The sequence below is a fragment of the Leucopleurus acutus genome (genome assembly GCF_964270905.1).
Source record: "Leucopleurus acutus genome assembly, chromosome: 2".
Lineage (NCBI taxonomy): Eukaryota > Metazoa > Chordata > Mammalia > Artiodactyla > Delphinidae > Leucopleurus > Leucopleurus acutus.
The window spans coordinates 42,427,876-42,452,670 of NC_139143.1; the positions used below are offsets into that span (position 1 = coordinate 42,427,876).

General features: G+C 47.8%; 1 protein-coding gene across 1 annotated transcript; it reads right to left on the bottom strand.

Moving 5' to 3' along the window:
- Positions 1-677: 677 nt before the first annotated feature.
- PM20D1 (peptidase M20 domain containing 1) lies at positions 678-21,344 on the bottom strand. Its single transcript, XM_082833752.1, has 13 exons — positions 21,103-21,344; positions 18,439-18,525; positions 16,725-16,957; positions 16,190-16,276; positions 14,814-14,947; positions 14,395-14,514; positions 13,567-13,642; positions 13,126-13,187; positions 12,805-12,883; positions 10,727-10,798; positions 5,357-5,525; positions 2,928-3,027; positions 678-1,708 (listed from the first exon to the last, which is right to left on the bottom strand). The coding sequence occupies exons 1-13, from the start codon at positions 21,275-21,277 to the stop codon at positions 1,585-1,587; spliced, it is 1,518 nt and encodes a 505-aa protein (XP_082689878.1). The 5' UTR covers positions 21,278-21,344; the 3' UTR covers positions 678-1,584.
- Positions 21,345-24,795: the final 3,451 nt, after the last annotated feature.

Consider the following 24,795-nt stretch of genomic DNA (forward strand, 5'->3'; position numbering starts at 1 on the left):
GGGGGGTTCTTATGTGGCTCCGATGAGATAAGGTGTTGTGAAAGCACTTTGTACAGCTCTGCGCAAATGTGAAGAATCCTTTTTGTTCTTCAGCTCACCCTCTAACAAAGGCTGAATGAGTACTGAATTGGCCAGAAAAGGGAGGGCGAGGGAAGGAATGTGAATCTTAGGGGGAGTAGCAGAAAACCTCAAATAATTCCTGCACTGTGTTTCTAACACTTTCCATTAGGCCCCAGCTCCTAAGAACAGCTCACATCCACAGGCAGGCAGGAGGGGCCGGGCATTGTGAGGAGGGAAAAGGAGCCCACTGCCATCAAACCCCAGGAAGGCATGGAAGGTCCTTGTCTGGAGAGGAAAAAAAGAGGGAGTCTTTCAGGTCTCAGCTCCCTCTGTGTCTCCCTCCATGACCTTGACTCCCTTGTGATCCACAAAGCACAGCTCCCAGCCTTGAGCCAAGAAATGCTGCCTTTCAATGCTCCCCACCTGACAGCTACTGAGCAGATTCCAATATGCTCAGGCTTAGATTCCAGAGAAAAAAAACAGGAGCTCTGCAGTCCCCTAACGGAGGGCAGCTCGCCCCTCCCCCTGCCCCACCAGCCAGAGCAGAGCCCCTCCAGGCAGTCCCCCCACCCCATGTCCTCCACTTCTCTTTGATAAGTCTGAATTAGGACATGATGCCAGCGTCCTGCTGGTCCTGGGCTCCAGAGAGAGGCTGCCCTTCTCCTGGGAGCTCAGCCCATGGGATGTGCAAGGGAAATGTTTCCACAGATTAGTGCCTCCTGGGGTGGGACAGCAGCAGCAGGTGGCAGGAACAGGGCAGGGGAGGGAGCAAAGCCCAGGGAGCCCTTGGGAGGAGCCCGAGGACAGAGGCTTTCTTCTCCAGGCTCCAGCCTCCAGAACCAGGAGGTCTGGGGTTCCTTCAAAGCCCCCTGCCTCTGTTTTACCCCCCAACTGATGCAGCATAGACCATTTTATTTGACCAATTGTTGTGGCAATTATGGGAGTATCATAGTTTGACTAAGTCTTCCTCCAGGGGTAGAATAAAAGGGAGGATAAGGGGAGGGGTGCAGGGGCAGGAGAGGAGAGATGAAGAGCCAGCTAAACAATCCAAGAAGACGGGGCGGGGGCTGGGGGAGGAAAGGAAATTACAGCAAGAAGAAATATATAGGCCATGGAAAAGGCAGCCCAACAAGCGTGCCCTAAATTAAACACTTGTAGAAGGTCAAATCTGGTTGATATTTTTCAAATCTGCATTTGTTCAGTCAGGACTTAACAAGGAGCCGTTAAATCACCAGCGTGAGACAGACAGGCCAGATACCTTCTAAGGCAGTGACAAGAAGGCAGTAAATGCCGGTTGGCTGAGGGATGGAGTTGCCGGGAGGAAGGGAGAAGCCGGGCTCCTGCTGGCCTTCCCCTTCTCCCTGGCCTTGTTCTTGAGTGTTGAGTGAGTTTAGGAGTGAGCAAGGCAGGTGGGTGAGGTCATTATAATGTGACTTTGACCCAAAGTTTCATCAACACTGGCTTCCCCCTTGGGTTAGTCCTGGCCCAGCATCAGCCATCCCTGATCCAGCTGGCTCCCCGACCTCACAGTTCGTGCAGGTGAGGAACTGGCCTTGGGTCTGCGTCAGCATTCTGGAGGAACTCGAAGATGAACTTCACCTGGGTCTCGTAGGCTTGGACTGAGATTTTCTCATTGATTCCGTGGATGCTGAGGGAAAGAGATTTGGGGGGGAGAGTCCATTGCTCTAGTACAAGTGTTATTACAGAGCACTCCCCACCCTACATCCCCTGAAGCCATTGGCCTTTGACCCTCCAGGGGTAGGAAGTGGGCAAGGTGGGAGCAGCCCTTTGTAGGAAGCGAGGTTTCATATGACATGTTGGTCATCTCTCCAGGATCCGTGTCCATGGCGAAGAACAGTGGGGGCAGATAATAATAAACTCCTGGGGACTGCAAATCATCTCCTGCTCTGGAATCCATTTGATAATTTCTCCTCTGAGGGAAAGTTATCTTTTAATTCTAAGGCCAGAATTCCAGCTAGACTTATCTCTAAGCCAGCCATCCCCCACCCCACATTACTAGGGGCACAAGTGGATAGGGAGGGCAACTGCCCAGGGTACCTATGGATTCTCTACTTCACCTAGAACTTCACCTCCAGATCCGATGCCCACAACCTGCCTCAACACAACACAACATAACCACACATGTAACCTCAAAGATGAAAGGAAATAAAGAATAGCTACCTTCCCCTACCCCCATTAAAAAATGAACACCCCCCATGAAATCTGTTCTTAAGCTCATATTGAAATATTTTTGTTTTATTGGTAACTGACTTATGATGAGGAAATCGGAGCTGGATATGGTAAAGAGCAGAGAGGTAAATGGCAATCATCCCCCCATACCCCAGGACTAAAAATTTGCTGAAGAACCCACAAAGTAGTAATTCACATGCAGTAGTTGAAATTAGTGCGTAGGTCTCAGACTCCTACACTGTGCTTTCTTTTGAGAATTCAAAGCACAAGCCCACCTTTGACCTCAAATGTGTCTGCATTTCACTGACTGGAAATTGAGAACTCTGGAGTACCCCCTCTTGGGGGAGAAAATGAGATCCAGAGGGGAAGCACTCTCTCAAAGGGAGGAAGAGGTGGGATTAGCGCTCAAGGGTCCTAATTCTTCCAGGTTCTCTCCGGTCATCTGATTATCTCCATCCCTGAAAAGAGTCACCAATTCCCACTCATTCTGGGGAGTGGCAAGACTCTGGTGCTCAGGAAAATTGGCCAGTTGGGTTCCATAATATCTTTATTTTAGTTTGTGCAAACCCTGGGTTTCTCCCATTCTGTGGACTGTCAGAAGAACGGTGTGGGAAAGGGACAGGTCAGATGTATCTCCTCTCTCCACCAAGGTGTCCAAACCTGTTGCATTCACTCACCTGCTGAAGCTCTGAGGCTGCAGGTAGATGGGATTGAACCGGTAGATGCCAGTGGTAAGGTTCGTATAGTGTCTGCTGTCTGTGTTGCCAATACAAGTACCTAGAAAGGGAGAATCAAGAGGAATGGGGCTTTATGTGAGCAGCCAAGCCAGGGAAGTGGTGGCAGGTGGGCTACCTGGGCAATTGGGACCCCTGTGTCACCACAGAAGATGTCTGGCCCTTCCTTGGAAGGCTGAGACTATGAATTTTTGTCCTTCAGGCTACCCATTCTCAAAACCTTTCTAAAACACCACTTCAGCCAGGAACATGGGATATCTTCCCAAAGGCATTAATGAGACATCCCTTGAATGGTCCAAAGTGCTCTCTCTCCGTGATGACCATGGAGGCCAACAGCATCATTTCATACCCATAGCCAGGTTACTCTAGAAATCTAGATATCCAGAAATCTAAGTACATCTTCCTTATTGCCTGAGTTTTCTTGTATATCACCCAGGTCAGAAACAAACACTCTCTGGGGGAATTTTACTGCTATAAAATGCAATCTTCTTCAAGTAGAACATAATTTCCTATTATTCTTGTCCTCTGAAGGATGACTCTGTCTTCCTAGAGTCAAACTTCAGGTTTGGAAAGTCCCAGGATACTCTCTAGTGTCCCACTCTCCTGAAGGTAGCAGGTCACCCCATTCCCCAGTAGGAGTGTTCTTTAAAGAAAGACCCCCTGGAACATCAGTTAAAGTGTGGTGGGATGATCTGCGATGGTAATTTGTGTTTTGTTCTACTTTCCACTCCTGGTTTTAAATGGATAATCAGCCCCTTCACAATTCCTGGCTTTGGGGATTTCTGCCAGTTGATGCCTGCTTATCTTTATTCTGTAAAAGCCCAACTCTGTTGATGGGATTATGGCAGGTGCCCCAGAAAGGAGAGGGTAAGACAGGGAGCCTTTGAGGGCCAAGAGAGGAGAATCTGGGAGTGTGCAAGCGAGGGTTCCTAGGTGGTGGGGACCCAGGCCCTGCTCTGTGGCAGGAGTCCAAGCAGGTGGCAAATCTCAGAGGGTACATTCAGGGTATGTTCTTGGGTCTAGAGTCAAAGATCTCACCCCCTAGACAGGCCAGGGAATCCGAGGAAATCTGCAACCTGAAGTGACCTTGTGGCCAGGACAATGGATGTCTCAGAGGCAACCACAAGGACCGATGACCACGGACTAAGGGATCCTGATGCTATGCTGTCGCATAAGACCCCAAGGGCCTGATTCAGGTGGTGGTGGTGGTGGTGCTTGGAGGCTTCAACAATGTCTGAGGTTGAATTTCTGAGGAGTGGATCTGATTTAAGTTGATTAAAAAACAAGGCTGCTCTTTTTCCCCACACCCGAGGAGCTTATGGGCGCAGAATTTCACTGTAATCTCTTTAAGGGCCCATGCCTAGCACAGGGGCAGGTCCTAAGTATTAATATTAGCTTAGAAAATGAGAGAATCCATGATTAAAGCTAGATAAAAGGAAAGTGAACACAGGTCTTCACATCAGAGCATCTCTTCCTCACATCACACACCACAGATTCTCAAACTGTGGTCAGTCATCATTCCAGTGTCAGAATCCCCTGGGGTATTTGTTAAAAAGGCAGATTCCAGGGTCCTCTCCAGAGCTGGTTAACCTGAGTCCTTGGGAGTGGGTCCAGGTAATCTGCATTTTTTTTTTTTTTTTTTTGCGGTATGCGGGCCTCTCCTGTTGCGGAGCACAGGCTCCAGACGCGCAGGCTCAGCGGCCATGGCTCACGGGCACAGCCGCTCCGCGGCATGTGGGATCTTCCCGGACCGGGCCACGAACCCGCGTCCCCTGCATCGGCAGGCGGACTCTCAACCACTGCGCCACCAGGGAAGCCCATAATCTGCATTTTAATAAATTCCCTAGGTGATCCTCTTCTCCTGTTAAATTTGAGAACCACCGTCTATACAGCATAGACTTGGAAGGTACGCCAGAAGACTGGGAAAGGGGTGTAGCGGCGCTGCTACTGGGAGAGGTGAAGGAGGTTAATTCAGATGGTACGGCCAGGAGGAGTTTCTGGGCTGCGGATTTTGAGCTCTGTCGCTGAGCTGCTATCCTAGAATGGATCAGAACCAGATGGGGAACCTGGCCCCCTCTGGGGCTCCTCCAGAGGAGGGGGAGTCGGAGCTGATCCTCTCCTCCATGCCAGACTGGCTGGCCTAGGTTAAGCAAGGACCCAGGCTTGGCTGACCTAATTTATTGTTTCTGATCCTTTCCTGTTTGCTTTTTCACTTCTACTCAGAGGGGAAAATACAGCTCCAGTCCCATCAGGAGAGGAAGCAGCCAGCTGTTTCCAGGCTGAACAGCTGGGGTGGGGGTGGGGCAGTGGATATTAGACAGGATACAGTTCCAGCCCCCCCTCCCCCCAGCCACAGCTGATGAAGTCATTACCTGGGGCAACAATGTTGACTTCCGGGAAGACAGACTGTATGGTCTGGCGGAGCAGCTGGTAGCCCAAGGCCTGATCATCAGAGGGGCTGACAGGCAGGGGGTCAAAGGCATTCAACACGTGGAACTGGATCCGGTCATCAGCCACAATGTCCTTGGCTAGTTTTAGGACCTTGAGGGGGGAAACAAAGGGAGTTCGATTTATTAATCTGCTATCCAAGTACTGTATGAATTTAAACAGTCTTGATTTCTCTCCAGCAAGGCAGAGCCCTGGAGTTTACAGAGGAGACTCATTTTGGCACTGGGACCTCAATTTCAGCCGACTGGTTGTAGGAGATAGAAGGGCTGGTCTTCCTGGAAATCTACAGCATGGTAGATTTAGGTTAAATGTTTGGGAGGTCGCCTTAACAGCCACGAGGCAGGTGGGGGATTGGAAAATCAGGAAATTGGGTCCTTTCCCTTGGGTTGAGAACCATGGGCTGGGTGAAAATGTAGAAGAGACAGCACAGTGGAAATCTCAACCATCTCGAGACAGGGGGATAGATGTGATGACCTCACTTCAGCCAGGGAGAGTCTCTGACGGATGGTGACAGAGTCATATACTTTCTTTCTTTCTTCTCTCTGGGCATCCCTGCTTCCTCTTTGAAACCGACTGCACTGGAGCCAGGAAGATGAGCTCAACAGACAAGAAGTCAGGAGTTGGGGGACTGGTATTCAAGTTTTCTCTCTGTGCCTCCTTTCCTCAGGAAGGAACCTGAGGAAGCTTCTAGAAAATTCAGTCTGAAATGACTAGAGCTGAACTCAGCAAAAGTCCTGGTCCCAGGCAGGATGTAGACCAGACCCTGAGGATCAGGTCCCGTGGAGCCATGTGGGAATGGACCAGGCAGCTGACTTAGGGTGGCCCCCCAAGCCCACTCAGCCACCCAGGGAAAGTCCCAGCAGTAGTCTCAACCCATCTGATGAGCAGTTGTTTTAGAACTGTCTCTGCCCTAGAAAGGGGAGTGTCTGTCTCACAGCCTGGAGGCATTATCTCAAGAGGACCACTTTTAGGTCAGTGTCCCCTAGAAGCATGCTATGAGCTGAGTCTGGGAAGAAAATGAGGGTTCCTACTTCTGGCTTCGAAACCACCATTTAAAGCAAACCAAATTCCCTGCTGTTGGATTAGGGGTAGGAGCCAATTCACTTGTCAGAGCTTATTTTCACTCTAGCACTTATGTCCCTAATACTCTGCTACAAGAATTAATATATAGTCTGGATATATTCTTGACCCACTGGAAAGGTTCCTGAAGTCATCCCCAGAAGTGTCTGCTGCTCCCTGTCCCAACTCACTTTAAGGGTCCTGCCTCCAGAAATTGAAGACGGCACACAGATTGGACCACCCTCAATGAGCACAAGAGCCCAGGTTTCCCACCAGCTGTTAGGATAGGTCCTGACCCAAACACCTCATTTCTGTATTTCTGGTACGAAGAACATAAAAGGCATGCAATGAACGTTGGATACACACATTTTAAAAGATGTGAACCAATAAAAGTAATAATGGGAGTTGTCTCATTAAGGAGCTTTTGCCCAAGGTTTATCCAGTTGGTATTGCTGGGCTGGGTATCTGAACGTGGTCTGACTTCACCGGGATGATGCTTTACTGCTTCCAAAGTACCTACAGGTTGAGGTGGCGTGGAGCAGAGCCAGCAAGAGCGTGGTGTGCATTTAAGATGGATTCCTTTGTGGTATGAATTTTGAGCCAGAATTTGAAGGAAGGATACGAAACTGATGGAGAAGAGGCAAGAGGCAGTGTGAGCATGGAGAGGGGCATGTACAAAAACTGAGGAGTAACACCGAACTTTGTGCCACAGACAGCCGCTTACTGCTGTGTGATGTTCGGCAAGCTGCTTCACCTCTGCGCCTCAGCTTGCTCATCTGTTAACAGGAGGATAATAGTAGCACCTACCTGGTAAGGTGGTTGTTACCACTACCGGAATATATGTAACGTGCTTAGGCTGGTTCCTGGCACTCCATGTATGTTAGCTGTTATTTGCCTGTTTAGAATGGAGGGACCACCCTGGGCAATAATCAGAGGCACAAGGATGGGACTAAGAGAAGGGACTCATCAATGGTAAGAGGGACCTCAAGGGTCACTGTAGAGCACATTGATCCCTCATTTCTCTGAGCTCTTTTCTATTTTATGTGAAGCTGTATTTTCCTCTCAAGTGAATGATGAATTCGTTGAAGGCAAGGACAATGTGTACTTAAAATTGGTAGGGTCTTTTAGAGTTAGCAAGACCAGCTTCTATCCTACTGAAAGGCTGTTCATTAGATCGTCTATGACAGGCTGTCATCAGCTTGTCCTTGAATATTTCCAGGGGCGGAAAGCCCACCGTCATGTGTTTTAATATATTCCACCTTTGAACAACCCTGTTATGAACGTCTTCCTAATAATGAACTGAGATATGGCTTCCTGTAGCATCTAACCTCCCCCCCACCTCTTTTTATTTATTTTTTAAATATTCTGTAGAGTCCACAGGATAAAATAGTACAAGACACATCAGCAGGATTTCATCTCTGTTGAGATTAGAGGCCTGTGCTCTTGCTGCCCGAATGCTGCCCCCAGGTCTTTGCTCCTTCTTGGGTTTCAGTTTGATCACTTGCTCACTGCTGTCTCTACCCACTAGCACCTAAGCCCCTTTAGAATGGGTATCTTGGCTTGTTCACCATTTTCCCAAGTGCTTGGAAGAATGTCTAGCCCATAGTGGCCACTCAATAAACACTTGGTGAATGAATCAGTGAAGGAAGAAAGGAATTTTCTGTAAAACAGTCTAGATAGGTGGACATCCAGCCTCTGAGAAGCTCATTACCATCCAAGATGCCATACTCCAAAACTCTCCTTTAAGTGGGGGCTCCCTGAAGTATCTCCCAGTGGCCTTATTTCTACTCCCTGAGGCCCATGCAGAACAAACTTTCCTTTCTACATGGAAGCCTGTTACATTTCTGAAGGCGCTTGTTCCGCACAGATGGGTGCTGGAGACCTATCTACATCCACGACATGGGAGAGACCAGCTAAAGATGGAGGAAGAGGGCTCTGGGAGCCATTTATGTTTCCATCGGATCCAGCGCAAGGCTCTGCAGCCTCGGCCCTCAGACCAGCAGGGAGTGTCCCTGATGCATGGAATTGGGGCACGAGGGAGAGGAGTGACCAGGACAAAGAGGTGCTGCGTGCTTTTGGGATGACAGGGGCTTTGCATTCCTCCCTGGGGCAGGTGAGCAGGATGGGCCTAAGGATTCCGGAGATTTCACGAGATAGGCCGGGAAGGAAGGCCACTGTGGCAGGGGACTGGAGAGGAGGGAAGAGTGCCAGAACCTGGGGAGATGAAAGCCCCAGCTGGTGGAAAACAGCCCGTGGAAAGGGCATGGAGTTGGAATGAGGATGGAAAAAAAACTGGTGGAAAGAAGCTCAGTGAGGGGAATTCAGTGATTTCCTGGTCCCATGAGTCCCCAGGGAGAGGACAAAGGTTGGCACTGGATGAAAAGCAGCAGAGCCCAGGGCTTACACTGTCCCAGATGCCTGCCAATGCTGGGTGACTCTGGGCTGGCTGTCAACTCATCCCCCCAACCCCTGCAATGAGGGGTGTGCCTCCCACCCTGTGTGAGGACACACAACATCCTCTGTAGGGAAGGCCCCAGGGAGAAATGACCACAGAAGTCTAAATGTGGCAGACCCTCGATGACCTGACCCTTACCTTGCTTAATCCTGGAACATATTATTCATCTGACAGTTGTTAGGTTGCTTTTTTTGATCCTTTTCAGAAGGATCAGATTTACCTTCGAAATTCTTTTTAGCTCAACCTGATGTTTAAATAAGCTAGCCTTTCCTACAGATGTCAAACATTCTGTGTATTTCTTTTCACCCTTTAGCTTTCAGTTCAAATATCACATCCTTAGGGAAGCCTTGCCTGACCCCACAGACAAGGTCTGGTTCCTTGTTATATTCTGTGATAGCACCCGGCCCCCTTTCCTCATAGCACTCATCACGGTTTGCATTTATACATTCATTTTTATAATTTTAAAATTGATATTCATAGCAGAACATTGCAAGGCGCTGTCCTCAACCCTCTTCTCTCCAAACTTCACACACCCTTCCCACGGGATTTTATTGGCTGTAGATGTTTCAATTAATAATACTCCAGCCTCTATCTCTAGTTCATTCTTTCTCTAGACCTGAGGTATTTATACTTGCCTATTAATATATTAGAAGCTTCTCAAATTTCTAAACCCTTTTATTTCTCTGTGAACTTGCTCTTCTTCCTGAATTCCCAATCTTGGTTAAAGGCATCAGCACCTGGCCAACTACCCAGGCTTTAAAACCGTGGGGCCGTCCTGCCTTTCACTCACCCAACATCCATTACCCACAGCGACCTGCTGAACCCAACTCTCACACCCACCTCTGGTGGGTACCTTCTTCACCCCATGACCACAGCCTTAGTTCAAACCTCTATACCCACTGCCTGAGATGCTGTAACAGCTTAACTGTTTCTTCTTACTCCAGGGCTTCCTCAGCATCACCACTAGCACTGTCTCCCTAAAAAAGAATCTGAGTCTATCACAGCCCTGTTTGAAGACCTCTGACAGTTCCCTTTTGTCCACAGATTAGAGCCCAAACTCCTCGGCATGGCATACAAGGCCTTGATCCCCAAACTACAACTCCATTTTCATCTTCCATTACTTCTCCCCCAAGTTATCCAACTCTTTAGACTTTATTTGAATTCTGAATGTCTTACTTCTAGCAAAGTCCTATTTGTCTTTAAGTCCCAGTTCAAATTTCTAGTGATCACAAAAGACTTTCTTGATCCTCAGAGGTAGCATCAGCCCCCTTCTGTACACTGGTCCTGTGGTAGTTTGTTCAGCCCTATTTGTTATAATCCAAGTATAGTGTAGTGGCTAAAAGCACAGACTCCGGAACTAGTGCTGGATGTATAATCCTGGGCATGTTATTTACCTCCTCTGTATCTGTGCCTCTGTTTTCCCTGTTAAATGAGGATAATATATTTCCTACTTCATAGAGTGGTTGCAGGGATTAAATGAGTACGTGTCTACCTGAGAACAGTGCCAAGAGCACAGAAAGTTCACTGCCTGTGTTTGCTACTATTGTTATCATTTCCTATTTGTCACTTATTATTATCATTCATCTCCCACCCCCAGACTCCAAGTTCCCCCAAGCCAGAGATCTCCTATCCCAGCCAAGCACCTGGCACATAGGAAGCCTTTGAAAAATCATTGAACAAATGAGAGCCTGGGTCAGCCCTGGGATTGCAGCTCCACCCCAGTCCCGACAGACACATCTCACCGATGCTGACTCAGTTGTCAGGAACACATGGTACGTACCTCCTGGACTGTCTGTGCAGGGTGAATTCGGAAGTTGACGGTGGCCTGAGCCACAGGGGGGATGACATTCACCTAGAGAGAGACCCACAAATCCTGGCTGAGCCGACCTCAAGCCCCCCACACCTGACCCCTGCCCAGGAAGTGCCAACTACCACCTGCAAGGGGAGAGGAAGCTGCTTTGATTGAAAAATCTAAGGCTTAATTTTTTCAGTCAGCCCCTGTCTTCTCTGGGCCCTTGACATGTGTTCAACGCTAGAGGTGTGTCTCTGCTTCAGGCCAGACTTTCATGCTTCTTGGTCCTGGAGGGGGTCACAGAGAGATGCTCAGAGAAAGACTGCTTTCTCTGGGAGTGCACGGACACCTCTGCTTTGGCCCCATGCAGTGCCACAGGCAGTCTTCTGTGTGTGCTCTTTCCCAGGGCACCCAGGACATTTCTGCAGCGGTCAGCGTTAGTCCTTACTCAGGATAGGGCACTCAGAGCATCTGAGGCCCCATCATGGCCCTCAGGGGGTTGATCATGATAATGGTGGTGGTGACGGTGATGGTGATTTCCCACATCCAGCTGCAAAATTTGACTCTGTTCTCTGTTTGACCAGGAAAAATCCAAGACTAATTGGAGAAGAGAGTTAAGCTATGGAGGGAATTTTCCCCCAGAGCCCGCGAGAGAACAGATTCCCCAATTGCCTATCTTTCTTTGAACTGGTATCGTGCAAAAAAAGCACCAGGCTAGGGACAGGAGAACTGGCTGTTATAAATTAGCCATGTGATTTTGAATAATGACAACCTCTTTGTGTCTCTGTCTTTCAATTGGCAATTGGGGCAATAATCCTCTGTGAGGAGGACCAAATGGAATAACAAATGTGAAAGTATTCTGGACAGATAAAAACACCATTCAAATGCAAGGACACAGTACTGTTATTTTGGTGAACTCTCTAGGCAGCTGGTGAAGCCAGCTCGGGCCTGGCTGACACGCCAGACACACTCGGGCCTGGCTGACACACACAGTTACGTCAGGAGTGAATTCTGAGGCACCATTCACTTACACTCAACCCGGGCTGCACAGTACCAGGGCTCCACAAGGCCACACTGTATTCTAGGTGAATGGTGCTCCTTGAATGTGTGCTGGTGGTACTGGTAGAAATTGGAATGGTCTAACTCCTTTCCAGATTTCAGAAAGGCCTCAGCCCAGGCGAGCTAGCGTGGCTAGTTCAAACAGACAAGCCCCTTAGTGGCTGGTCCAACTGGAAGTAGACCAATTTGCTGAAAAGTAGTTCTTGGAAAAAAAATTATCAAAGCAGTGGTTCACCTGAAACTTATTTCTATAAAAAGTAAACCTCGGGAGTTTCCTGGTGGTCCAGTGGTTAGGACTCTGCGCTCTCACTGCTGAGGGCCTGGGGTTTGATCCCTGGTCGGGGAACTAGGATCCCACAAGCCTCGCTGCGTGGCCAAAAAAAAAAGTAAACCTCATAGAATTTGCGTTTGCAAAGGCCACCCAATATTTACTGTATTTTGGAGAATGACAGTGTATGTATTTTAAGTGTTATGTATATCACAAATGTTATAGATTTTTTAAATGGCAGGTGAGTTTCTCTCATTCAATTCAGGGTAACACTAGGGGAAAATATATTCATCATTCATTAAATTTGTGAGGTGAATAAATCTTCCAAAATATGAGGAAGAATAATAAAAAGGTGGTAGGGAGGTTGGGAATCTTTAAGCCTATGTGACCAAAATGCTAAATTAATATATTACATGTTGAATGAGTATAGGTCACAAGAATTAACTCCCAAATAATGCCTCTTCACACCAGCGTAATGGTTGTTTTCTTGAAGGGGTACAGACCCAGAGAACCTGAGGGGGCCCCTGAAATGCACATATATGAAACTTGTCCAGCAATTTCACAGAGTTTGTAGACGTCAGCTTAGAACGCTTGCTCTTGAGGCTTACCCATCTGATGACACAGGACAGTTCAGCACTGGGCCTTCCTACTATTCAAATTGTAACCAGAGAAGGAAGGAGAAGCCAGGAGATAAAGCCAAGGGATGGAGGGGTGTGTGGGAGGAACCAGGTGGTGTTACCTTGACCCCTGCATTGAACATGGTGAGTGCCGTGGTGGTCCTGACCAGCGCATTGGTTATGTAATTCCTCTCCATCAACCTAAAGCAGAAGGACTAAGGTAAGACATTGTACAATGGAAAGAAAGAATGGGTTGTTGGACTACCCCCTTTCCTGAACCTTAGAGATCTTTAAGACAAGGAGGGATGTCCTATGTACGAATTAGATGTAGTGTCTGGTGGCTGAGGGATGGTTCGTCAGGCCCAGTTAAGCCAAAGAGAGGGGACTGGGAAGTGGGTAGGTTTGGGGTGGGGGATATGAGGGACAGAAAGATAAAACTTTACCTGCTTACAAGGGGCTGAAATAGCCACAGGTTGCTCAGGACTATGTTGGTCGGGAAGGGGAACTGAAAGGGAAAGCAGCAGGTCAGCAGGATTTCAGAGGGGTCAGCATAACAGGCTCACTGGAACATATTCTGGGGCCTGCGTCTCTCCCTACTTTGTATCTGCCTTGAGGGCACTTGGCAGTAGCCTCAAGGATGAGTGGGAACCAGCTCCCTCAGGCTGCCCGGTGTTAGATCTCAGGTTCTCAGCCTGAGAACCAAGAGCCCCAAAGAACAAGCTGGATCCCCGCATCTTGGGCTCAGCCACAGGCTGGGAACAGGGGAGAATGGGCAGAGCACTGGTCAGCAGTAGGGCTCCTTTATTGCTCGAAAGGCAACTTCTCTGCCACCCTTTCTACCTCTTCCACAGCTGACAAGGGGTCTGCGAGACTCCTTCTCATACCTCGTTTGCCAGCTGCTGCAATGCCATCTTGAACGGCCCGCCTCCAAACATGTTCGGCATTGGTGTCTGCTCCAGTCTGGAAGAGAAATGGAGCTCTCAAGACTCACTCAACTCAGTCTAAGACCAGCAGAGTCTGAAGAGAAGGAGAGAGATAGGAGGTTTCAACAGGCCTGGCCAGGAGGCCTCCCACTCACCTCCCCATCACCTCCACCAATCCAACCGTTCCAAGATCTCAAAGCACAAGTGGGGCTGTCCCTGTCTACCAAGCCCAAGGTAGGCACCCCCAGTCTCATTGCACCTACCACACTGCAGCCAAATTATCAGTCTCTTCCACTAACTGTTGAGTTCCTAGAGGAAAGGGACTGTCTGTATGCCCATCACTGGGCACAAAGTCTTGAACATGGTAGATAGTTAAATATTTAACTGAATGAATATAATTCCTCTTCCTACTCTGCAAGAAAACCGGCCAGAGGTAAGCTCTGCTGCTATAGACCCGGACCCACAGCCAGCAGCCTTTATTTGCCTTAGTTATCTTGCCAGGGCAGGTGGAGAATTTAGACAGTTCTTTTCCAGCTTGTGAGCTCTAACTTCAGGCCTGGACTTTGGACTGTTCCAGCTACCTAACCTAGCTTTTGTCTGCTGGCCCTTACTTGCCATAATGGATAGATCCTCTTCTGATGTCTAACCCACTGTCCTTCCCGCAGCCCCCATGGCGGATTCTCAGCCCAGCTTCAGGACAAGAAGCTTAGCTTCCTCACACTCAAAGTGGGAAAATGCCAGGTCTTCCAGCCTGAGTCTGGCAAGGGAGCAGGGCCAGGAATTGCTTACCGGCTGACAGCAGCTGCAAGGATGCCAATGCTTGTTTCCTTTGGAGGAGCTGAAGAATGGCCTGGAGTCATGTTTACTTGCAGCATGAGGTCAATTGCACCCTTCTCGGAGACTGAAACCCTGTAGGAGAGGGTCAGAGAGGGCCCTCCTGACCTCCTCCCACCCTGAATGATCCCATAGGCCCCAGGCCCATCTGTGCAGTGTCTGGTGGGCCAGGAGGTCAGCTTCATGCTGCTTAACAAAATGTACTCTAGAGGAGGAAGGGAAAGGGAAGCCCAGACCTGGTCGAAGATCAGGGTGATTAAAGCAAGAGGAGTAAAATAAAGAGTTGTTTCGCATGGTCTAGAGACACCAGGCTGAGGTCAACTCTAATGGGGTAAGAACGCCTTCCAAGCTGGGGGCTGGGGTGCTTTACTCACATGGCAAAGGGCTTCTGGAGGTTGGGAATGAAACCATCCAAGATGAAGCTCCCCTCATCCACAATGAAGGCTAGCTGGATGCCCCTTGCCTGTAGGAGGGCTGAGATCTTCTGAGCCCCATTTACCCCTGATACCTGCAGACATTGAACCCAGAGCCACAGTCCTTCTCAGCCTGACCTCCAGAGGTAGCTCATAGAGACCCATTCAGCATAGCTGGGGGCTCCAGGGCCTCCCCACCCAGGCCTTCCTGGGCGGCAGGGCCCTTGACAATCCTGCCTCACAGAATCCTGGAGTGTCAGAGCTGGAAGGGCCCAATGCCCCTCATTTCACAAGGGAAGAGACTGGGACCCAGAGTGTGAAGTGATTTGCCCAGGGTCAAAGTAAGTGGCATCACTGGAAATAAAACACATTCGTTGATCTCCCTGTTATTTCTCTTCCCATCACACCAGTCCTTCTCTAGGCGTATTTGATGGATTACGTGCCTGCCTCAGGTATTACCAGGGAGTCTGTTAAAAATTCAGATCTACGCATATCACTAAGTGAAAGAAGCCAATCTGAAAAGACTATATACTGTATAATTCCAACAATATAACATTCTAGAAAAGACAAAATTATAGAGACAGTAAAAAGATCAGTGGTTGCCAGGGTTTGGGGGAAGGAGAGAGGGATGAATTGGCAGAACACAGAGGCTTCTTAGGGCAGTGAAAATATGTATGACACCATAATGATACCATATATGTTATTATACATTCGTCCAAACCCATAGAATGTACAACACCAAGAGTGAACCCTACTGTAAACTACAGCTTTGGGTGATTATGATGTGTAGGTTCATCATTTGTAACTAACATACCACTCTGGTGGGGATGTTGATATTGGCAGAGGCTGTGCATTCGTGCAAATAAGGGAAATCTCTGTATCTTCTCATTTCTGCTGTGAACCTAAAACTGCTCTTAAGAAAAAAAGTCTTGGGCTTCCCTGGTGGCGCAGTGGTTGAGGGTCCACCTGCCGATGCAGGGGGCGCGGGTTTGTGTCCTGGTCCAGGAGGATCCGCGTGCTGCGGAGCGGCTGGGCCCGTGGGCCGTGGCCACTGGGCCTGCGCAGCGGGAGAGGCCGCGGCAGTGGGGGGCCCGCGTACCACAAAAAAAAAAAGTCTTTAAAAAACAACAAATTTGGATCTATGGCACAGAGCCCAGGCATCTGCATTTTGGTCAAAGTCCTTAGATATTTCTGGCGACAGATACACAGAGAAGTTGGCAAATTACCACGCCATATCCTGGAGACAGTGCAGCCGGGGAGTAAACCAGACCAGGGCGAAGCATACTCCCTCCCCCAATAGGGGACCCAGAGATAGGTATAGGATGAGGGGGTTCTACCTCCTCATCATGGCCCAGAGCGATGAAGAAAGATCTTCGGGGGATGTAGTTTCTGATCAGCAGAAGCTCCAAGGCCTGCAGGATTGCCTGGGGGACAGAAGGACAATGGAAGAGGAGAAAGGCTTATTCTCTAAGGTGTGGCACCAACGGGCATTAGAGACATTTGGCTGCTGGCAATAGGGCTGATGGGACTAGGATGTGATAGACTCTCTTTGGAGAGAACAAATTAAAATGGTCCCAGGGGATGGGATGTAGGGAAGCAGAGCTCTGCATGAAACTTTTACCACCTAGAGGAAAGCATAAATTTATCAGTGTCAGAGCTGAAAGGGTACCTGGGGATCATCTGCTCTAATCCCTATTTCACACTTGAGAAACCGGGGCCTAGGGAAGTGACAAACTGATGACTGGAACCGAGGTATCCTGAAGCCTAGGTTCTTTCTACCATAGCCTCCTGCCTCCCAGGGGTTAGCCAAGCACCCCCCTCCTGGGTTAATCTTTAGGACTCCAAGGCAGAGGGAACATAGCGTTTCAAGACCATAAGAGAGTTCTTGTTGTCCAGTGTGCCTCGACCATAGATGAAGCCATCACTCTCCAACCCAGAGAACGGGGGCACGTCCCAGCCTTCGTCAGGGGCAGGCACCACATCAATGTGAGCGAGGAGCATGTAAGGCTGCAGGCTGGGGTCCGAGCCTTGGACAGTGAACAGGTGGCTGTACTCTCCCACAGCTTCATGCTGGATAAAGCTGGTTTTGAACACAGTAGGAAAGACTAGAAGCAGAGAGATGAAAAGCAATGAGAGAAAGCCAGATTCAACAGTTGCCTTTGGTTTTCCTACCATTTGATTCTCCCTGCTTTTCTCTTTTCCCTTTAAAACATGCAGCCTCCTTTAGGAAGCCTTCTGGTACAAAGCCAGTCTGATTCCTGATTTGCCCAATCTCTGAAATACCTCTTCCCTATATTATAATGTGCTATTACTGTGTAATAACCTGCATATCAAGACCCCACCCTTATGACAGATAAGAGCTCAAGATCTGGCTTGGTCTGACCTCTAATGTTGTCACAAATACACGTTACAGGATGACAGAGATGAAGACTATGTTAAATTTTAAATATAATAAGCCCCAGTATCCAAATTACTTGGAACCAAACATGACCACTATATATATATTAAAAAAATCAGAGATAGTTTTCTTTTACAAAACAATACTTTTAATGTTTGTGTTATATGGAGATAAAAGATTATTCTGTCTAGCATATGACCACAATTTTGTGTGCAGGTGTGGGTGTTCCCAGGGTCAACTATTCTGGTTATAGATAAGTATTAACACAGGCGGCCTTAGAAACATGGGAGAAAGAACTTTGATCTCCCTCTGGGCTGTGTTGGAAGAATCCATATATACCTCTGTGGATACCTAAAACCAACCAACCAAACAAAAATAAAGAATATGCTTTTTTCTTGTCAGCCAGCTTATCTAGTCTACTCTTACTGTACATTTCTTTCCTGAAGACTTTCAGCCTGCTGGATTGATCCCAGATCCACCCGTCCCCAGAGTGTTAGAGAGGGGGCTCCTTGCCGTGCCTTTGCCAGCCCCTCCCGCCTGAGACTTGAGGGGGGCTGTTTTTTATTTGATTTAGGAAAGTGGCCTCACTACTTTCCATGAGCTTTTTCTATGGGGAGGGGGAGCTCCAAGTCTCCTTTTTTCCGTTGACCCATATTTCTTTAGCTCATGGGCAGTGGGGTAGGGGGAGAGGACTGATGTGATAGTTCAAAGCTGTCGACTGCCTAGAAGCTCAGAGACGTGTTAGTAATGAATCTGGAGTAGGGCTTGGGTAGGTGGGATGTGCACATGTGTGGGCTGTAGGTATGTGTATGGAGGTAGGGGTGGGAGGAGCATGGAGCATAGTTCTGGCAACTATGGGAGAAGGAATTCCTAGTCCTACCTTTTGATTAGATTATATGTATTGACTGACATATTTAGGGCAAAGATTGGGAGAGTTCAAACTCCAACCCAACAGCTATGTGCCTTGGTTCTTCAAAGGGCAAATCTATAGTCTCTACTCTGTGTCCCCTCTAACTCCTGGACTCTCCCTTCTATCGCTCCCCACTATGTACAAACTTTGGTCAAAAGAGGCCCATACAAATCAGGTTGCCCGTGGTCAGTCACAAATTAAACTTCTTTATCACTCTGTGAAAGCACCGTGTCTCCAGCGCTACCTCTCCTGCCCCTTGTGCACAGTTTGTGGCTGACCTTTATGAATGTATTCTCCAAACTGAGCCAGGGCTGTCGTGTTGAGCTCCTCGGGGCTGAAAGACACTGTTGGAATCTGGATGGCACCTATCAGAGTCAGAGATGGAAGATGATAACAACCATTGATTTTTCCACAGCCCTCTGTACATAAAAAGTTCTCTTGCATTCATTATCTTATTGTGGAGGGCAATACAATCCTTTGAGGTAGGCACTGTCGTTTTCCCTTATTCGAAACTGAGGAAACAAGCTTACAGGCGTTAGGTGAGCTGCTCAAGACCGTCCAGAAACAAGCAGTAGAACTGGGATTTAAACTCAAGTTCTTTGAATTTATTTAGGCTAATATGGTTCTTAAAGGAAAATAAAGTCCAAGATGGGATGGGGTGGGGGAGGTCAGACAGGAGTAGACTTTATATCCTGACCCTGAGTGGGAAGCTGCTATAAGTTGCTTCTAAGGTCTCACTCTGCCTCTGAAGCCACCATCCCTTCAATGAATCTAAGGAGCCCGCTGTCCTGGGTCCCTACGCGAATGAAGCTTTGTGTGCTTTTCTGTACAGAGAGTAGGCATATTCCTCTTAGACTGGCTCATCCAGAGTCTCACTGTTCTCTCAGCCAAGGCCAGCTTTTTGGGCACATGATGCCTGGGAAGGGGTGGATTTAGAAGCTCCCAAACAAGCTCTTCAGTCATAAACAATCGCATCCACTCTACCCGGAAGTCTCAGTTGCTGAGTTGCCACTAGGTTGATCCCTTGGTGAAGGCTTTACATTCTTAAAGAGTTCCACTATCAAATGCAAACAGCAGGGGTGGGGGGGGGGGGAGGAGGGGCGCAGAAACACATGGATCATGAAATTATTTGATTAGATGGCTGTCCGAAAACACTGGGAACAAATGCACCCAGGGCAGCTTGATGTCAAGGGAGGGCCTCTGACTTCTGTACTCAGTTTTGCTAAGAGTCAACCCTGCGTCATAGCCTACCACATAGTTGGGGAAGCCAAGGTTCAAAAAGACTAAAACTGCCTACATGAGATTGAGAGGCAGACTCGAGTTCTGAACTCAGGTGTTTTGTCCCCTGCTCAGCATTCTAAGCCATGTTGCTATGAGGCCCCTTTTTTAGGTTCTAATCTAGCTTTTGCTTTCTTCTGTGCAGGGAGACTCTGGTGAGCTGCTGCCCAATGCCCTTCAGAGGACTATTTATACTATGATGCTTTGGGAAAGCCCTGCTCTGCCTCCCAGGCCTATCGCTCCAGCACAAACACAATTTATATTTAACAATGAGGGTTAGCTTTTGCATCTGCCGGCACATGTTTACGTAGGCAGTTTCTTTTAATCCATCACTTAATGGAAGGGAAAAGACTGGCGTTAAGCCCAATGGTGAGGAAGGATCTCATTATACCACAGGATCTAGCACTCAAGAGAAACTTTCTTCTTTTCTCCTGGAAAACGCAGATTGGGAAGGTAAATACATTTTTAGCCTTGGTTTGCGGTCTAGGGGAGAGATGTCCTTTAGGAGAAGAAATTAGGATCATCTCACACCCCGGCAACACTCCCACACCTCTTTTTGGAGCCATCTAGAAACTACAGGCACTAGATGTTGTCACCCAGTGCTTACTCCAAGGTGCGGGGTGCTGGGGAAGATCATTTAACTGACCTAAACTTCAATTTCCCTCATCTGTAGATAAGATTCAGATCATTTAGTCTTAAGTGATTTAACAAGTGAAAACTCTCAGAGTTAAAAGCTGTTGTATTTTTTTTTTACTCATTACACATTTATTGTACATTTTCACAATCTGGATTTGCCACAGAACTGGGGGCATGGGGTGAGGGAAGGGGGGGCAGGGGATACTGGGATAATATGGGGGGGGTCTAGAACACAGCACCCTCACCCCCAGCATCTCTCCCTACCCTTTCACACCACAGCTTAGATCTCCCTGCTCCCCCTCCACACAGAAACCTCGAGTGTGGGGGGAAGAGTTTAGGGGGTCGCCTCCAGTGTCAGGTTAAGGGACTGCACCCTCAGATCCCTAAAATTGTGCCATTTAAAAAGATGTTAGACCCTTCCTTTATCACTTCACCTAAGGAGGAGACCTGGAGAGGGGCAAGAATCCCCATCTTCCAGCAAGTCCTACATTGGCAGTGATCAGTGCCCCCAGCCTGAATTCAAGGGGGCAGTCAGAGGAGCTGGGCAGTGATGGGGCAACACCCCCCAAATGAGGGAGGAGGGTATCCAGTCCAACCTCCAGCAGGGGTGGGACCAGAGATTTCACGCAGGAATTGGAGGGATTCTTTGCCCTGCCCCGTCCTCCCCAAGGCAGTGATGACCCCCTGACACACTGGCAGCCACCTCTTCCAAAAGAGATCAGATTGTGGCCAACCCCCGTGCTCCAGGCAAGCGGAGGTGGGGGTGGGGTAGTGTGGATAAGGGCAAAGTTGAAGCTTCCAGGGTAGGCTGGGAACGCTGGAGTCCCCAGAAGCCAGGTCTAGGAGAAGAATGGGCTCCCCAAGCCGGGCACGAGGTGCCGTGAATGGGGCCAGGGCTCGGCGGTGGGGTGTTGCGGAGCTCGAGCTCGAGTAGCCGACCTCTGTGGCGGCAGAAGGGAGTCGCGGGTTGGCCCGAGGAGACAGCGACCTATATATGAGAATAAGTGGTGAAGGGGACCCAGGTTCACCTTTCAGAGCCTCCTTCATTGCGACGCGCTCCTCTTGGCTGAACTGAGAAGGGATTCGCGGCGCACTCTGATGCCCCTTGCCCTTGCCCCGCAGGCCCTTCGATCTGGAGACGGCGGCGATACCTAGCAGTAGCACAGCCGCCAGGGTCAGCAGGCAAACGTACGGCCGAGCCATGTTTCTCTCAATTCCTCGCTGCCAGTCGGCGGGCTGGAGTTTGGACCTAAACAGCCAGCCGGCGATCTTCGGCCTGTCACTGCTCTAATTCCCGCAACTGCCTTAGTCTCACTCCATTCCCAGGGCTGGCCAATCATCCCTCGCCTGGAGATGCAGGACAACCAATCCACGGGACGACCCCGCCCCAGGCCCGCAAGGCCTTTTGGGGGTTGTGGTTTCTCGCCCTGTAGCTCGTAGCGTAGGGTTCCAGGCAAGTTAGTGCAAGGTCTTGCCTGCACTTGATCTTCTGCTTTGAGATACTCGTAAATCCCTTTCTAGATGACAACAGACCAAATAAAAGGGGGAAAAGGCAAATAAATGAACAAAGTTTATCAGACCTTTATCTACTTCTCGCTTCCTCTGAAGATTAGGGCTTGACTACCATTCCCTTAGATTCCATTGAGGAAGCTCTGCACCCCCTGGCTTGATTTCATTTGAATTGGAACAATATTGCTCTGTCTATAGACATTGTTTTGAAGTATATTAGATGAGAGTGTTTGCGTCTGTTTAGGAATTCGCTGAAAGTGTTTTTGATATCAATGTTAACACTGCATTTTTGCAACTCCAGGCAAATACATTAAGACTGAAGGATTTTTTATTTTATTTTTTTAACATCTTTATTAGAGTATAATTGCTTTACAATCGTGTGTTAGTTTCTGCTTTATAACAAAGTGAATCAGTTATACATATACATATGTCCCCATATCTCTTCCCTCTTGCATCTCCCTCCCTCCCACCCTCCCTATCCCACCCCTCTAGGTGGTCACAAAGCACCAAGCTGATCTCCCTGTGCTATGCGGCTGCTTCCCACTAGCTATCTATTTTATGTTTGGTAGTGTATATATGTCCATGCTACTCTCTCACTTTGTCCCAGCTTACCCTTCCCCCTCCCCGTATCCTCAAATCCATTCTCTAGTAGGTCTGCATCTTCATTCCCATCTTGCCCCTAGGTTCTTCTGACCATTTTGTATTTTTCTTTTTTTAGATTCCATATATATGTGTTAGCATATGGTATTTGTTTTTCTCTTTCTGACTTACTTCACTCTGTATGACAGTCTCTAGGTCCATCTACCTACTGCAAATAACTCAGTTTCGTTCCTTTTTATGACTAATATTCCATTGTATATATGTGCCACATCTTCTTTATCCATTCATCTGCTGGTGGACACTTAGGTTGCTTCCATGTCCTGGCTATTGTAAATAGTGCTGCAATGAACACTGTTGTGCATGACTCTTTTTGAATTGTGGTTTTCTCAGGGTATATGCCCAGGAGTGGGATTGCTGGGTCGTATGGTAGTTCTAGTTTTAGTTTTTTAAGGAACTTCCATACTGTTCTCCATAGTGGCTGTATCAATTTACATTCCCACCAACAGTGCAAGAGGGTTCCCTTTTCTCCACACCCTTTCCAGCATTTATTGTTTCTAGATTTTTTGATGATGGCCATTCTGACTGGTGTGAGATGATATCTCATTGTAGTTTTGATTTGCATTTCTCTAATGATTAATGATGTTGAGCATTCTTTCATGTGTTTGTTGGCAATCTGTATATCTTCTTTAGAGAAATGTCTGTTTAGGTCTTCTGCCCATTTTTGGATTGGGTTTTTTTTTTTTTTTTTTTTTGCTCGGTACGCGGGCCTCTCACTGTTGTGGCCTCTCCCGTTGCGGAGCACAGGCTCCGGACGCGCAGGCCCAACGGCCATGGCTCACAGGCCCAGCCGCTCCGCGGCATATATGGGATCCTCCTGGACAGGGGCACGAACCTGCGTCCCCTGCATCGGCAGGCGGACTCTCAACCACTGCGCCACCAGGGAAGCCCGGGTTGTTTGTTTTTTTGATATTGAGCTGCATGAACTGCTTGTATATTTTGGAGATTAATCCTTTGTCAGTTGTTTCATTTGCAAGTATTTTCTCCCATTCTGAGAGTTGTCTTTTTGTCTTGTTTATGGTTTCCTTTGCTGTGCAAAAGCTTTTAAGTTTCATTAGGTCCCATTTGTTTATTTTTGTTTTTATTTCCATTTCTCTAGGGGGTAGGTCAAAAAAGGATCTTGCTGTGATTTATGTCATAGAGTGTTCTGCCTATGTTTTTCTCTAAGAGTTTGATGGTGTCTGGCCTTACATTTAGGTCTTTAGTCCATTTTGAGTTTATTTTTGTGTATGGTGTTAGGGAGTGCTCTAATTTCATCCTTTTACATGTAGCTGTCCAGTTTTCCCAGCACCACTTATTGAAGAGGCTGTCTTTTCTCCATTGCATATTCTTGCCTCCTTTATCAAAGATAGGTGACCATATGTGCATGGGTTTATCTCTGGGTTTTCTATCCTGTTCCATTGGTCTATATTTCTGTTTTTGTGCCAGTACCAGAATATGCTATCTTTTTAAAAAAATTAATTAATTAATTTATTTATTTTTGGCTGTGTTGGGTCTTCGTTGCTGTGCGTGGGTTTTCTCTAGTTGCGGCGAGTGGGTGTTACTCTTTCGTTGCAGTGCGCAGGCTTCTCATTGTAGTGGCTTCTCTTGTTGCGGAGCATGGGCTCTAGGCACGCGGGCTTCAGTAGTTGTGGCACACGGGCTCAGTAGTTGTGGCTCACAGGCTCTAGAGTGCAGGCTCAGTAGTTGTGGCACACAGGCTTAGTTGCTCCGTGGCCTGTGGGATCTTCCTGGACCAGGGCTTGAACCTATGTCCCCTGCATTGGCAGGCGGATTCTTAACCACTGCACCACCAGGGAAGCCCAATGCTATCTTTTTAAAATTTTAAACTTTTGCCTTTTACATCAAAGATCTTAATCCATCTGGAATTGTTTTTTCTGTAAATGGTATGAGGTCAGGTCAAATTTTATTTTTTTCCAACTAGATAACCAATTTTCCCAGCAACATCCATTAAATAGTCTGTCCTTTCCTCAGTGATCTGCAAGGACAACTCTCTCATTTATTAAGTTTTCATGTATGAATGAAAACTGGGCTCTCTATTTTGTTCCATTGGTTGCTTTGTTTATTTCTATGCTAATATGACTGTCTTAATTACTATAACTTTAAAATACATCTCAAAGTCAGGTAGAGCATGTTTCTCCTTTAGCCTGTTAATGTAATGAATTACATTAATAAGTTTAAAATATGTAAACTGCCCTGACATTCCTGGGATAAACTCAACTTGGATAAACCCATTGCTGCATCTTCCTTTAGGATTTTTGCAATTCTGTTTGTAAGTTTGATTGGCCTGTAATTTTTCTGTTTTGGGTTTGATATCAAGTGAATAGTAGAAATCTAATTAGAGAATATTGTAGTGATTTCTAGCTGCCCCAATATTCTTTCCCCCTTTCTAAGTAATAAGAACCCTGAGTTTGAGCTCAACACATTGATACCCAGCTAAAAGAATAAATTTCCCAGACCCTTGCAGCCAGATTTGCCATGTGACTGAATGTGGAGAATGAAGGATAAGCAGATACATTCTGCTTAAATTTCTTCCTCCATTCTCATATGTGATG